Source organism: Pseudonaja textilis, chromosome Z (assembly GCF_049901715.1).
Source record: "Pseudonaja textilis isolate UNSWEBS1 chromosome Z, rPseTex1.2, whole genome shotgun sequence".
Classification (NCBI taxonomy): domain Eukaryota; kingdom Metazoa; phylum Chordata; class Lepidosauria; order Squamata; family Elapidae; genus Pseudonaja; species Pseudonaja textilis.
Genome location: NC_142008.1, coordinates 122,244,762 through 122,259,935, shown reverse-complemented (window position 1 = coordinate 122,259,935; position 15,174 = coordinate 122,244,762). Strand labels below are relative to the sequence as shown.

The following is a 15,174-nucleotide window of genomic DNA, read 5'->3' as shown; positions in this document are numbered from 1 at the left end:
AACAGAAGTTAAAACCTTAAAATTGAAAATAATGTTTAATTAAATAATGTAAGGTGAATATTTAAAGATAAGTAAATATTATTATTAATATGTTTTGATGATAATTGTTATTAATAGCAGCGTGAAATTTTTTGTTACCATTACTCAAATTCAACTCTACCTAGACAACACACTGTCAATGTGAATATTGAGTTTTTATGTATACCAAAGGAAAATACATAAATTATTTATGTATATAATATATATATAAATGCATGTTTCTCCATTTCTCAAATAGGGAAATATAATATTCTGCCTTTTTGCTTTTAATATTCCTCAAAATATTTTATTCTCCTCGGAGAGGGGGGCTTCGCACAGTAGAAAAATTTGTGTGAATTTTTCTCCTCAAAACGAAGAAAGAGAACACCCTCTTTGTGTTTCTATTAAAAAACTTTATTCCTAATGATTAACAATGATATTAATGTATTTAATATTTGATTGAAAATATGAGAATATACACAATGTAATTGTAATTGAAGACTATGAAATGGAAGCACAAAACAATTTGTATACCAACCGACACACTGTATGTATATATGTGGAAGATGGATTGATGTTTTTATGTTTTGTCTGTCTATGTTTGTCTTAAAAACCAATAAAATTTAAAAAAAAAACTTTATTCCAATAATGGAATAAAGAATAAAGAACAATGCTTTTATGTAATCCTTAAAGATCTCCAAAGATCAATTAATTGTCTTCTGGATTAGCAACTGGATGCCATAGTCTTTAGTATGCAGAAAAGAACACAACTCAGGCCCTTTCCTCGTTAGGATAGTGGTAAGTATCCCCGCTTGTCACGTGGGAGACCCCTGGATTCGATTCCCCGACGGGGAGGACTTTATTTTTTTACTTTGTTTTTTTGAGTCACCAATGAAAAACAGGAAATGAGGAATAATTTTTATTCTTTTTATCTCTATTTATTTCATGGTCTTAATAGGGTACTTTACAGTGAAGTTTTGCTCACATTTGCTAACCTTAAACTTTTTTTTTTTGCATTTTCCACCATTTACTCTCATTATCAAAAATATTTTTCAACTCTTCTTGAAAAACAGAAACAACAACAAAAAAAAACACATATTGAACACTTACATCATATTCTTCTTCCTATGGCTTTAACCCTCCCCCCACATCCTGCCCCACTCACAGAAAAGACAGGGAAAAACAAATCTGAATGTCAGCAAAATAATTATTTGCTCACATTGACATAAAATGACATCTGGTACACTATAAAAGAAAAAAGAGACATCACCCAATCTGTAATAAAAACTTTTGTCTTATTTTTAGACATAGTAACCATCAGGGCTGGGATTCTACCAGTTCGCACCTTTTTGCTAGAACCAGTTGTTAATATTCTAAGCAGTTCAGAGAAAGGGTTTTTAGAATTACTGTCATCCTAAAATTACAGTAATCCTAAAATTACTGGCCTAACCCTGTAAGGAAGGAAACATTCTGGTGTTGCTTACAGAAACTGCCTCTCCGTTAACCCTTATTACATTCTTGGCAGGATGAGACTTCTTTGCTGGTACTTTGCTTGTGTGGAGTGATCATTCAAAGTTACAATGGTGTTGGGTATATGGATACACCAACTAGGTTTGGGTGAATAAATATATAAACCAAAGTTTAAGTGTTTGTAGCTTTAAGCACCAAACTGCAATGTAATTAGATAATTAAGGGTGCGGTTACAAGCGGCAATAAAAGGCAGTAAGAGAAACGTGACACTGGTCTGGCCCTGCTGCTCCCTGGTCTCCCTGGTCTCTCTGCTCTCTGCTCTGCCTGCTGCTTACTCCTGTTTGAGACATCTGCTTGTTACTGTTTGCTGGCTACTGTGCTGGATACCGTTTCTGCTGAACAAAAGGACTATTCCCTTGGTGAGCTGATATCCTGTGAATACTCAGCGTTGTCTTCGAGAAAAAGGTATCGGGAGGAGAAGATTTACAAGCAGATAAGGACATATTACTGACTAGTTACTGGACTAAGTTACTGGATGGATATATTTGTGAATGACATATGGACTGATTGACAATGCTTAAACTCTGAATGGATTAAACAACTATTTAAAACTACAAACAGTTTTTGTCTCCAGTGTGTGTATACTCTTGGGCCCAGCCTCTCTCATTTGGCTGCCTGGCTTGACTGCTGCTGCACACTCTGCTTGGGGGTTTGTCCCCAATCACTAACATTGGTTATGGGCCCAGTGCGCACAGTCTAACTAACCAGGATATAGCAGTGAGAGTTGGTCTGAGTTGCACATTACTGTAAAAACAAACTGTTTGTTAAATAGTTATATATCTAAAGAGCAATGGCACAAGTAAATTTGCCAAATCTGTCCATGATATCCAGACTAGATGGAACAAACTATGTTTCATGGTCAATGAAATGTAGTTTACTTCTACGAAGAGAAGGTTTGTGGGACATAATAACAAACCCACCAGATGTATCTAACTTAGATCCTAATGATGAAGAGGATGACAAAAAGATACAAGACTATAAACAAAAGAATGAGCAGGCTTTATGCATCATAGAACTGACTCTCTCAGACCAGCAACTTATTCATATCCGTGGAGAGGAAAATGCTGCAAACTGCTGGGAGAACCTCAGGAAGATTTATGTTCGAGACAGTGTAGGAGCTCATATCAATCTTACACGGAAGCTGTTTAGAACACATCTTGAGAAGAATGGAGACATGTTAACTCATTTAAACTGTATGAAAAGCATTTTTCAGGAATTACATGAAAAAGAGCTTATATTTAATGAGTTGCAACAAGTATATATCATACTGTCTTCATTGGATCGAACCTATGATGATTATGTGACGGCTTTAGAAGTATTGCCAAAAGAAAGTTTATCATTAACTGAGATTACCGGCAGGCTATTAGAAGAAGCCAGAAGAAGGTCTGAACGTGACCAGCTGAGAGAAGAAGAGAAATTATCTTCAAAGCTTGAAAGAAACCAACTTAGGAAAGTAAAGCACCCGGAGGAAGAGAATTTATCTTCGACGGCATACACAATTAAAAAGTGTTTTAATTGTGGAGGCAGAGGACATTTGGCAAGATTCTGCAGAAAAGAAAAAAGCCAGAATGTAAAAAAGCCAAAGAAATCCTTTGAACTAGCCATGTTTAGCAACTGTGATGTGAAGAATGATTTATGGGTGGTGGACAGTGGTGCATCCCACTGCATCACGAGAGATAAGACAAAATTTATAAAAATGTCTACAAGCTCTCAACATATATCACTTGCCAATGGTTGGAACCTCAAGGCCAAGGGTGAAGGTATTGCATACTGTCCATGCTTAAACCAGAATATAAAAATATTGTATGTACCACAGTTAAAGATGAACTTACTTTCTGTAAGAGTATTAGACAAACTAGGTTATGTAATTACATTTAAGGATAATAATTGCATAATTGAAAAAGATAACAAAAGGGTAACTGCAGCTTTAAATGGAGCATTGTATGTATTACATGATAGTAAGAAAGGGGAGGCACTGACTGTATTTAACAATATAAAGCCTCATAATGAATGTATCCATTTATTGCATAGGCATTTGGGGCATGTAAATTTTAAAATGCTAAAACGTACAGTAGAGTTATCTGATGGAATAAGGTTAAAACCTTGTGATAGATATTTGCGTTGTAATGTCTGCTGTGAAGATAAGAGTAAAATATTGCCTGCAAATAGGCTAAATGGTTTCAAAACTAAAGAACCTTTAGAAGTAGTATTTGCAGACATTATAGGTCCAAAGAAACCCAGTATGGGGGGTGCTTGATATATACTGAGCATTATGGACCATTACTCTAGATATGGTTTTGCTACCTAATGAAAAGCAAAACTGAAACATATCAACATTTCTTCAACTGGTTAAAGTTTGCAGAAAGAAAGGCTAAAAGGCAACTGATAACCTTGGTGACAGATAATGGTAATTGCTGTTAACAAATTCCGGAATAGATTAAAGGTAGCTGGAATAGAGCACAAGAAATCTGCACCATACAGACCACAACACAACGCATTTATTGAGAGAAGAGGCCAAACACTACAGGCAATGGTTAGAACAATGTTAACTGATTCTGGATTACCTGATTCTTTATGGGGGGAGGCCACAATGTGTGCTAATCACATATTGAACAACGTTGTTAACTCAACTACTGGTGAAATACCATTCACCATGTGGCATGGCAGGAAGCCTGATCTGAGTTACCTGCACACATTTGGTGCACCAGCATGGGTGCATATCCCTACACAACTCAGGCGTAAAGGGCAACACAGAGCTAAACAATTATTCTTCGTTGGTTACCAAGCAAACCATAGGGCATATAGATTTTGGGAGAAAGGCACATCTAAGGTGTTATGTAGTGCCAATGCCCAATTTCTAGAGCACGTAGGATGGGATAAGTTAGAACAGGATAACAATAAAGAAGTGATTATTGAATCCTATAGAAATCCCATTAATTATCCCTGTAACTTTAAGAATAAAGTAAAGAGAGAAGTACAGGAAGAGATAGAGCCCATAAAGGAAGAAATAGCTGAGCAAGCTGAGGAACATGAACAGGTAGTAAATCAAAAAAGTCCTCATACAAGCCCTGTAATTCCCAGAAGAACTACACGAATATCTAGACCGCCTGATAGATACCAGGCTAACACAGTGTGCCAGGAAAATAGAGTTCCATATACTGTGGATGAGATAAAAAAGTATCCTACTAAAGATAAGGAAAGTTGGTATGCAGCAATGAATAAGGAATTGAGATCCTTAAAGGATATGAAAATGTGAGATTACCTGTTAATATAAAACCCATTGGCTGCAAATGGATTTTTAAGATAAAAACTGATAAGGATGGAAACATAATCCATAAGGCAAGATTAGTAGCCCAAGGTTTTAGACAAAGTGCCAATGACTATGATGAAGTATTTGCACCTAGTCTTAAAGCAGCTACATTAAGGGCAGCCTTAGTGTGGGCAGCAAGCAAGAAATATATAGTTAACCATCTAGATGTGGAAACTGCTTACTTGCATGCTCCACTAAGACATACTGTATATATGAAAAAGCCTATTGGATTTAAAGGTGAAAATAATAATGATTGTTGGTTGTTAAAGAAGAGCCTCTATGGTCTTAAACAATCAGGCTATGAATGGAACCAGTATATTGTGAAGGAACTAAACAATATAGGGTTTAAAGCTGGTTTAGCCGATCCATGTCTATTTAAAAGAGAGACAAATGGTAAAACATCATTATTATTATTGTTCACTGATGATATTGCCTTGATTACTGAAACTAATGATGAAGCCAATAAAATAATAGCATCATTAGCCAAGAAAATAAAAATCAAGCAATTAGGGGAGATAAAGAAATATCTAGGTTTGAATATACTGAAAACACAGAAAGGTTTTAAGATATCTCAGGAGGATAAGATATCTAAATTGCTAATAGATTATAAGATGGAACTTTGTAAGCATGCAAAGACTCCAATGAGTCAGGATATTTGCAAAATGGATGCTCAAAGTCCCAAATTTGATAAGGTATTATATCAATCTTTGATTGGTAGCTTATCATACATTAGCAATTGGTCAAGGCCAGATATAGCTTATAGTATTAATAAACTGGTACGACACAATAATGATCCACTTTCAGTGTCATTGGAATGCATTAAAGAGGATTTTAAGATATCTTAAAGGAACATTACACCATGCACTGTATCTAGAACCAAAAGGTGATCTAATACTGAGTGCTTATGCAGATGCTAGTTTTGCATCAGAAAGAGACACAAGAAAGTCGACTTCGGGAACAGCCATAATGCTGGGTAAGACATTAATAGGTTGGAAGTCAATAAGACAACAGCATATAAGTTTGTCTACTATGGAGGCAGAATTCTCCTGTTTGTCATTGTTATGTACTGAATTAATTATGTATAAACAAATGATGAATGATATGGGTATAACTGTAAATTATCCTATAATTGTACATGAAGATAATCAGGCAGCAATTCAAATGGCCACAAATATTGCAGTAAAAACTAGGAGCAAGCATACGGATTTAAGGTACCTAAACGTTAGACAATCTGTAAAGAGTAAAATGATACAGCTGGAGTACTGCATGTCGGAGGACAATATAGCTGATAATTTTACTAAAGCCCAAGGTGCCATTAAGCACCTAGAGAGTTGTGAAAAGTATGGGTTTAGATTGTAAGGGTATTATATATTTATATCACCCAAAAGGGGAGAATGTTGGGTATATGGATACACCAACTAGGTTTGGGTGAATAAATATATAAACCAAGGTTTAAGTGTTTGTAGCTTTAAGCACCAAACTGCAATGTAATTAGATAATTAAGGGTGCGGTTACAAGCGGCAATAAAAGGCAGTAAGAGAAACGTGACACTGGTCTGGCCCTGCTGCTCCCTGGTCTCCCTGGTCTCTCTGCTCTCTGCTCTGCCTGCTGCTTACTCCTGTTTGAGACATCTGCTTGTTACTGTTTGCTGGCTACTGTGCTGGATACCGTTTCTGTTGAACAAAAGGACTATTCCCTTGGTGAGCTGATATCATGTGAATACTCAGCATTGTCTTCGAGAAAAAGGTATCGGGAGGAGAAGATTTACAAGCAGATAAGGACATATTACTGACTATTACTGGACTAAGTTACTGGATGGATATATTTGTGAATGACATATGGACTGATTGACAATGCTTAAACTCTGAATGGATTAAACAACTATTTAAAACTACAAACAGTTTTTGTCTCCAGTGTGTGTATACTCTTGGGCCCAGCCTCTCTCATTTGGCTGCCTGGCTTGACTGCTGCTGCACACTCTGCTTGGGGGTTTGTCCCCAATCACTAACAAATGGCACTGAAAAAAGTGACTTATGACCATTTTTCACACTTACATCTGTTGCAGCATCTCCAGTCATGAGACGCCAGGCGAGGAAATGCGTGCCTCGATGTGAGTGATGTTGAGTTGGCCATGCCCAGCCAAAAACATGATCACCAAGCCACGCCCACCAATTAAGCCACGCCCACAGAACCGGTTGTTTAAAAATTTGAATCCCACCCCTGGTAACCATGGTACATGCTTTGTGTCAAATCCAACCAAATTTTGCTAACCTAAAACCTCGGTGTTCTCTGAACTTAGTTGTTTTCTTGCAGACATCTCATAACCAAACTAGGTAACGTTATCATTGCTAGTGCACTAGTACCTAGCACACTAGTAATGATGATATTACCTAGTCTGGTTAATGAAACATCTGCAAGAAAACAACTAAGTTCAGAGAGCAACTTGTAGCATTTTCCTTGATTGCTAAAACTCTCTCTCTCTCTCTCTCTCTCTCTCTCTCTCTCTCTCTCTCTCTCTCTCTCTCTCGTAATTCCAGGAAACCATAAAAAAAATGGTATTGATCAAGTTGTACAAAAGAGTCAAAGAAAAATGATAATGGTAATTCAACAATATTTACTTATGGGGGAAAGAGGAGGAAAAATACTCTGAATTGTGATGTCCACAACTTCTTGAGCCGTATCCTAAAATACATTTTTCATGGGACAGGTGTGAAAATAGTTGATGAGCAGATTTTTTGTTTGTGCCTTCAACTTGCAAAGGTCTTCACTTGAGAAATATAAATTTAGCAGAAATGGCCAAGTTAGTGGATGGCTTTCAGGAGCTGTTTAACACCTAGGAAACAGAGCCTGGATAGCTCAGTCGGTAGAGCATCAGACTTTTAATCTGAGGGCCCAGGGTTCAAGTCCCTGTTCAGGCGGTAGAATTTTTTTCCCCATTTCTTTCTCAAAGGGTCTTCAAACTTGACGGCTACAAGACTTGTGGACTTCAACTCCCATAACTCCTCCTCCAGTCATGTTAGCTCAGGAATTCTGGGAGTTGCCAAGTTTGAAGACCCTTGCTTTACATTAATTCTTACCTTAGTGCACTGTCTCTTTTCAACAATAACCCATTTCTGAGAAGGACTATAAAAAGCCAAGGAGTAGAGATGTACAATGACTAATTTTGGGGCTTGGAACCATAAGTTTTCTGTTTCTTCCCCTTGTTAAATAACCTTTTTGCTTTAGTTTACCTATGAAGCTTGTAACTAATGTGCAAGCAAGCTAGGCTGCACTTGAATAGAAATAGAATTGGGAGAGCATATTTATGTTTGCTTTTTTTTAAACCAAAGTTGTTTCTTTTTTAATGTGTTGGAAGGAATATCCTTCTGGTTCAGTTCCAAGCCTGGAAGAAGGCATTGGAAACAAAATGGAGGCTGGAGGCTGATTGGAAAGAGAGTACATTGATTGATTAACAGAACCACAAGTTTGTAGTTCTGGTGCATCTGACCACATGGAGTTGAGAGTGAGGGGTTTTTATACCTTCTCTTGGGCTTTGTACTTGAGCTTCCTGTTCCTGTGCAAGAACATGTATTCCATTGGCTGTCGTCAAACTCCCATGGGACTATGTCCTAGATGTTTGTCTGAGCTACGTTTAGTTGAAGTTTGGCTGATGCAATGAAGGGGCTTGCTGGGCAATTCTATTGTGGGTGAGGGCTAATTCTATCCTTGTTGGGTGAGGGTATTGCTTATGAATAAAGCTATCAATCTCTATCTCTTAAGTGCTGACATCTGCTGTGGGCTATTAAGGAAGGTGGGGGCTGCTTTCTGTCTCCAAAAGCATGTTTCCCTTTTTAGGAAAATATGATGCTGCCTTTTTAATATTTCTCAAATACTTCATTCTTCTTGGAGAGGGTTTGTTGCTAACTTTCTAAAAATGAAATAACTGTTCTTTTAAGTGTCTAAACTTCGAAGCCATAGCTTTGGGGATGATTCTAAACACCAATAAAATGCAGGAGATAAATTTTACTAATAAATAAATGTATGGAAAGTCTTATGAAAATCAACAGGGATGGTTTGAATTTATTCTGGTTGACCTGTAGGGCTGTTCTAAGCAGGCAGAAGTGAGTTTGGTCCCTTTGTATGATCTTGGTCACCACAATTGTTCAGTAAATCACTGCAGTTATTAAATTAGTAACATGATTAGTAACACAAGAAGGATTCATATGTACAGCTAGTCCACAACTAATGGAAGGAAGAGGAAGGGAAGGGAAGGGAAGGGAAGGGAAGGAAAGGAAAGGAAAGGAAAGGAAGAGGAAGGGAAGGGAAACAGAAAGGGAAAGGAAAGGAATGGAAAGGAGGAAAAGAAAGGAGTGGAAAGGAGGAAAGGTAAGGAAGGGGAGGGAGGAACATAGGGAGAAAGGCAAGTTGCTTTCCTAAAATGCAACGTAGCAGCCACACATACTGAAAATCTCCTCTTGAGAAAAGGTTGTTCCCTCAAATCCTAATCATGATCACTCGCAGTCTCTGTAAGCAGAATGAAAACTAATAGTATCAATCCCATCATCGGTATCAGCAGCCCGGCTAGCTCAGTCGGTAGAGCATGAGACTCTTAATCTCAGGGTCGTGGGTTCGAGCCCCACGTTGGGCGCAGAATCTTTTCTTTTTGTTCCTCTCTGGACATTTAAAATCCTTATCTTCAGGAGACTCACTCGTTCGGTAGAAATACGTGGTATTGCAGCCTTGGACTTCACGCTAAGTTTCTCCAAGTTTGATTTCCTGGTCCAAAAACAAATGGAATATATAATGATATATGTATGCTGATATATATTTTTTTAAATAAATTATGTTTATCTTGTTTTAGGCTTGGGTGTTCACCATCTCTGCCGTCCATTGGTTAAGGACGATTGGGGGAAGGGATCTGGCGATGCATTGCGGGCTGTAATGAAATCTGAATCGCAAGGCGGAATTTTAGATTTATCCCCAACGCTGTTTATTACAACTGGCAAGGGAGCGGGTGCCAAACCACTTACAAGACCGAGGGACCTAAAAAAAACCCACCCACACACACACTCAACGGAAAGGCAAAGAATATTTTTATTAGAAGGTATAAGACAGGAACTCTTACGGGTCCGTTTGGATGGCCAGTTTGGGGAAAGCTAGACCGGTCCTTCCCCACGTACCTGAGAATACTTGTAGTATAGAATTTCTATTTTTAGGCAAAGGGGTCCTTTCAGTCCGTTGTTACGGGAGATGGAACGTTGGGACAATGGGGGGACGTGTCCTTGAGCGAAGATGGAACATTGAGGCTTCTCACCTGGTTACTATGTTGCAATTCGTTTCTTAGGAATTGCAACAAGGATGTAAGGTGAGCGAAGCGTCTAAGGTTTGAATATTTATTTATTGTTGCATTTCTTTCTCGCTCTGGGGCTGTTCTAGGTTCTTCTTACCATAAAGAAACGAAAAGAAGCATGTAAGCATAACGGTTGTAAATTAACGGAACAATAGAATAAATAATGAAAAAAAAGCAATATGAGAATAAAAGGCGGCCGGGCGTGGAAGAGGGAAAGAGCGGGGTATAGTAGTACGGTGATATGGTAGGCATGCTTTATTAATATCTTTCTTGGGAGAGAAGTTGCTGTTAGTGTTCTTTTTCATTTATAATTTTAGATTTATTTGAGTGGTTGCTTTTGTAATTTTCCTTCATTGCATCCCACCCAGAGTTTAGATTTGATGGCTAGCAAATAATCATCTCTCTAGGGCTAGAGGTAGCCTTTTAGCTCACAGAAATAAGGGTCCCTCAAGTCAAATTTGGCTTCCCGAGAAATACATGCATATTCCAAACAGCTTTTTTGGGATGGAAGATGGGAACCGCTGCCATTCAACATTACCAGGTTCAGCTCTTCTTTCTCAGAAAAGCAGAAAAACATTTTAGAGACGAATAGGTTTTTGCGGATGTCTCAAAGCAGTACGGGGGCGGGGGGAAGCTACCCTTGGCAGCGGTGGGATTCGAACCCACGCCTCCGAAGAGACTGGAGCCTTAATCCAGCGCCTTAGACCGCTCGGCCACGCTACCACGCATGTAGAAAAGATACAGGTGGCTTGGGAATTCGGGGACTCGAAATCCATGTTTTAAAAAGTTGCCAAATTTGAACACTACTTGATTTTTCAAGGATGTCTTGTCCCAAAGGTGCTTTTTCAGGAGGCAACTGGATTTCCTCGTTTCTTTTTTCTTGTGAAGACGTTTCGCTTGTCATTCAAGAAGCTTCTTCAGCTCTGACGGGACAGTGGAGAATGGAAGCTTCTGTCAGAGCTGAATAAGCTTCTTGGATGAGAAATGAAACGTCTTAAAAAAAAACAAAAAACAAACCTGAAAGTCCAATTGCCTCCCGAAAAAAAAGCACCTTTGGGACAATTATGACCTGCATGACTGAGAATCTCTACAGACTTCAAGGATGTCTTGATATCCCATCCAAGCCTCAGCATCAGGACCACCACGGCTTACGTATATAAGAAAGATATTTCGAATTTTTGAAACGTTTAAAGAACCCGGCTTAAAAAGAGATAAACATTCTTGATCAGAGCAGGAGAAAGTTAAGGGCAGAGAGGAGGAAACCAGGCTGCGTGAAATAATAGTTACTCCGATTGAAAGCAGCGATTGAAATCTCAACAGGAAACCAGAGGGGGGAGGCGGACTCCAGATTTGGGCGCGAGATTCAAATTCAGAAAATATATTTTGTTCGAAAAGAGCCAATGGGGAGATAGCGCGCCAGGTATAAAATTCTCCAGGAAGAGCACTCGACTCCTCCAGACTTCGTTTCTTCGGCAAGGATGGCTCGCATCCAGCAAACGGCTCGCAAGTCGATAATGGTGTAGGCGTGTCCTGCTTGGAGGGTGGAAAGAGGTTGGACGAGATAACCTACAAGGTACCTTCTAACTCTGCTAACCCGTTACATTGACACGTGGTTAGTATTCTGGGCCTCGCCTCCTTTTCTAATTCTGACCAATCCCCGACGAATCCCGAACCTCCGAACTCGTCTTTCTTTCCCAGCCAATCGAGGAGAGCGAACCGGCTTTAAAAGGAGGGCCGCGAAAACGCGCTTCGCTTCATTCGAATCCGGCGTGGAGGAGTTAAAGTGACGGAGCGCTTAGAGGAAGGATGGCTCGCACCAAGCAAACGGCTCGCAAGTCGACCGGCGGGAAGGCGCCCCGCAAGCAGCTGGCCACCAAGGCTGCGCGGAAGAGCGCGCCGGCCACGGGCGGCGTGAAGAAGCCTCACCGCTACCGGCCGGGCACCGTGGCCCTGCGCGAGATCCGCCGCTACCAGAAGTCGACGGAGCTGCTGATCCGCAAGCTGCCCTTCCAGCGGTTGGTGCGCGAAATTGCGCAGGACTTCAAGACCGACCTGCGCTTCCAGAGCTCGGCCGTCATGGCTCTGCAGGAGGCGAGCGAGGCTTACCTGGTGGGGCTCTTCGAGGACACCAACCTGTGCGCCATCCACGCCAAGCGCGTCACCATCATGCCCAAAGACATCCAGCTGGCCCGACGCATCCGCGGGGAGAGGGCGTAAGGACGCGCCGAGGCCCACCCAACCCCAAAGGCTCTTTTAAGAGCCCACTCACTTTTCTGCGGAAAGAGTTTGAAATCCGCCTGAGGGGGTCTCCCTTGTATTCGTCGCAAACTATTGAGTGTAAAATCTATCCAGCTGGGGGCGGGGTCGTGTCCCTGATAGAGATTTTTCTCACAAGCTTTTTAATGAGACCCTTTTGGAAAATTTGCTGAGGGTGTTTAATACACTAACTTGCGTTTTTACTGTGACCGCACTTCGTTGATGGATGGAGAGGTGGGAAAGCGGAGATGCCCCTGCAAAAGGTGACCACGGTGGGTTACTTTACACCTCAACCATGCTCCCAGTATCTTGACTGCCACGTACTGCCCTACGAAGGAACCCCAAATCGCCTAAGGTGTTGGTGATGCTGGGTTCCGACGGCCTTCGAAGTAGCAATGTTAATATTTAATATAATTGTTACATTAGTCAAATCTATGTAATTTAGTGTTAATACACATATTTGTATTAAGATAGTTATTCAGTGTTTCAATGTGCCATTCTAATGCCAATCGTAATATATGAACATGCATAGTAATGCCATCTTTCAACCTCTAGTTTTTTCATCTAATTGCTTTTATTCTATTATGTAAAAATATGTATGCTAATATTCCCCCTATTTATAGTTTCTACCTCTATTTGAGCTTCTAATCGGGCCATCACTACTAATCCTAGTGTTAATACTGTTTGTATTGAAATATAAATGCCATCATCACTCTGCTAAAATAATTCCCTCAACGCTGTCCAACTATTTACTAAGTCTGTATTACTTTTAATCTTCCCATCCTTCCTTTCACCATCTCCTCTCACTTATGACTGTATGACTGTAACTTTGTCGCTTGTATCCTTACAATTTATATTGCCTGTTTCCTAGTATGGTTGATTGCTTTTTGTACCCTATGACTATTATTAATTGTTGTACCTGATGATTCTTGAGTCTTTGACGAATGTATCTTTTCGTTTATGTATACTGAGAGCATTTGCACCAAGACAAATTCCTTGTGTATCTAATCACACTTGGCCAATAAAGAATTCTATTTAATCCTTCATTATTTAGTTATTCAATGTTTCAATGCGCCATTCTAGTGCCAATCACCATATTATTTAAGCATATATAATACCATCTTTCAACCTCTAATCTTTCCATCTAGTTAGTGCTTTTATTCTATTATATAAGTGTGTATTCTTATTTCTACCTCTATTCTAATTTTTAATCAGGCCACCATTAATCAGGCATTTTCTTTGTGTCCATCATCTCTTGTCCATTCGAATATTTCAATTCTTATCCATTTTTAACTTACCTCCCATACTCCTCTCATGGATCTTTGTTCTATCTACATCTATATCTTTACTATTCAGTCTAAATATGTCCATAATTATTCATTCAGCAGTAATTATTTCAACAGAAGTTCCACTAACCTCTATCTCAGTTCTATGGCTAGCACCCCAATTAGATTTAACATGGATGGATTCGGGGCTTTTAAATACTAAAACCACAGGGACTGCATGGTTGGCGCTGAGGGTATTTTTAGCAAGAATTCCTGCAGGGGGTTGGACTAAATGATCTTCAGATTCCCTTGCAGCTAATACACTTTTTAAATTATTATCCAACTGATTTTTGTACCTTAAATGTTCCTGAAGTATATTGTCTGCTCCATTTCTTCATGACTAACCCTGGGATAGTGGAAAGGGTTCAAGTCTTAAAAACAACGGAGCACACTCAAAGTCTTAGAAAAAAAACCCTTTGTATATATCTTTGTTCAAATGTAGGATTCGTTCTCCTGCCTACAACTGACTTTTCCTCTTCTTCCCCATTTCTCTTTCCTTTATTCTCCTTCATTTATAATTTACTAACAAGACTGCAAGAAAGTGTGGCATAGAGAACTCCATGTTATTCACACAGTAAATAACTGGTTTTATTACACTTTGGATTTTTTTTTAATCATTAGGAATTGTAACAGTAGAAATATTTAAAGCAGTCAGTAAACTTAATAAAAGGATTGTTTTTAATGGTTTGCTAGAGAGGCAGCTTGGAAAAATGCCATTTTTTGCTGTCCTAAAAAAACCCCCAAAGATCTGGAATTTCCTTTTGGAAAGCAAGGAAAAGAAAAAGGAGTTGCGTTGGCCGGGAATCGAACCCGGGTCAACTGCTTGGAAGGCAGCTATGCTCACCACTATACCACCAACGCTTCATGCGAGATAAGGTTTCTTTTGGGAAACATCTTTAGATCACAAGCACTTATATGCATATTTGTATTAAAAAATGTTAGGGAATTATCAAGACAGCAGATGGCGCTGTTCGTTCTGAAAAACATGTCAGTAACTTTCTCCTCCAATTTCCTTTTTTTCTTGCTGCAATTCAATGTTAATCGTACCCATCTTTAACCGAATTTCCTTGTTGAGGCTGACAATTGCAAAGAGTAACTAGTTAAGTTTGTAGTGACTGTAATAACATGGTTATTTATAGTAGTAAATGAAAAGTAGCCAGACATTTGCAACAACAGTGGTATTTGTTTTTTTTAATCACCAATTTAGATTTGGAAACTTTAGAAAAGTGAAGAAAAGATAACCATTCTTTTTTTTTTTTTGCCTAATAGCAAATACACAAGATTTCACTCTATGGAAAATCAAAAGAGGACAAAAAACTTAGAGTGAAACCTTTGACTTTTAGTTGACAAAAATTGCCCTTTCTTAGCATTTTAATTCAGCGTTTCTGAATGTCAGCAACTTTATG

The 15,174-nt window shown here is 39.1% G+C and overlaps 1 protein-coding gene and 4 non-coding genes across 5 annotated transcripts; 3 read left to right on the top strand and 2 right to left on the bottom strand.

Moving 5' to 3' along the window:
* Nucleotides 1-7,703: 7,703 nt before the first annotated feature.
* TRNAK-UUU (transfer RNA lysine (anticodon UUU)) lies at nt 7,704-7,776 on the top strand. Its single transcript has one exon. It is a non-coding gene; the product is annotated as a tRNA-Lys (tRNA).
* A 1,636-nt stretch (nt 7,777-9,412) lies between these two features.
* TRNAK-CUU (transfer RNA lysine (anticodon CUU)) lies at nt 9,413-9,485 on the top strand. Its single transcript has one exon. It is a non-coding gene; the product is annotated as a tRNA-Lys (tRNA).
* Nucleotides 9,486-10,828: 1,343 nt separating this feature from the next.
* TRNAL-AAG (transfer RNA leucine (anticodon AAG)) lies at nt 10,829-10,910 on the bottom strand. The gene has a single exon. It is a non-coding gene; the product is annotated as a tRNA-Leu (tRNA).
* Nucleotides 10,911-11,944: 1,034 nt separating this feature from the next.
* Nucleotides 11,945-13,489, top strand: LOC113449470 (histone H3). Its single transcript, XM_087915469.1, has one exon. It carries the CDS (start codon nt 11,994-11,996, stop codon nt 12,402-12,404), a length of 411 nt encoding a protein of 136 aa, XP_087771595.1. The 5' UTR covers nt 11,945-11,993; the 3' UTR covers nt 12,405-13,489.
* Nucleotides 13,490-14,557: 1,068 nt separating this feature from the next.
* TRNAG-UCC (transfer RNA glycine (anticodon UCC)) lies at nt 14,558-14,629 on the bottom strand. The gene has a single exon. It is a non-coding gene; the product is annotated as a tRNA-Gly (tRNA).
* Nucleotides 14,630-15,174: the final 545 nt, after the last annotated feature.

What these genes read in the sequence shown, in the direction of transcription:
- LOC113449470 (XM_087915469.1), top strand. Translation starts at nt 11,994, where the DNA reads ATGGCTCGCACCAAGCAAACGGCTCGCAAGTCGACCGGCGGGAAGGCG.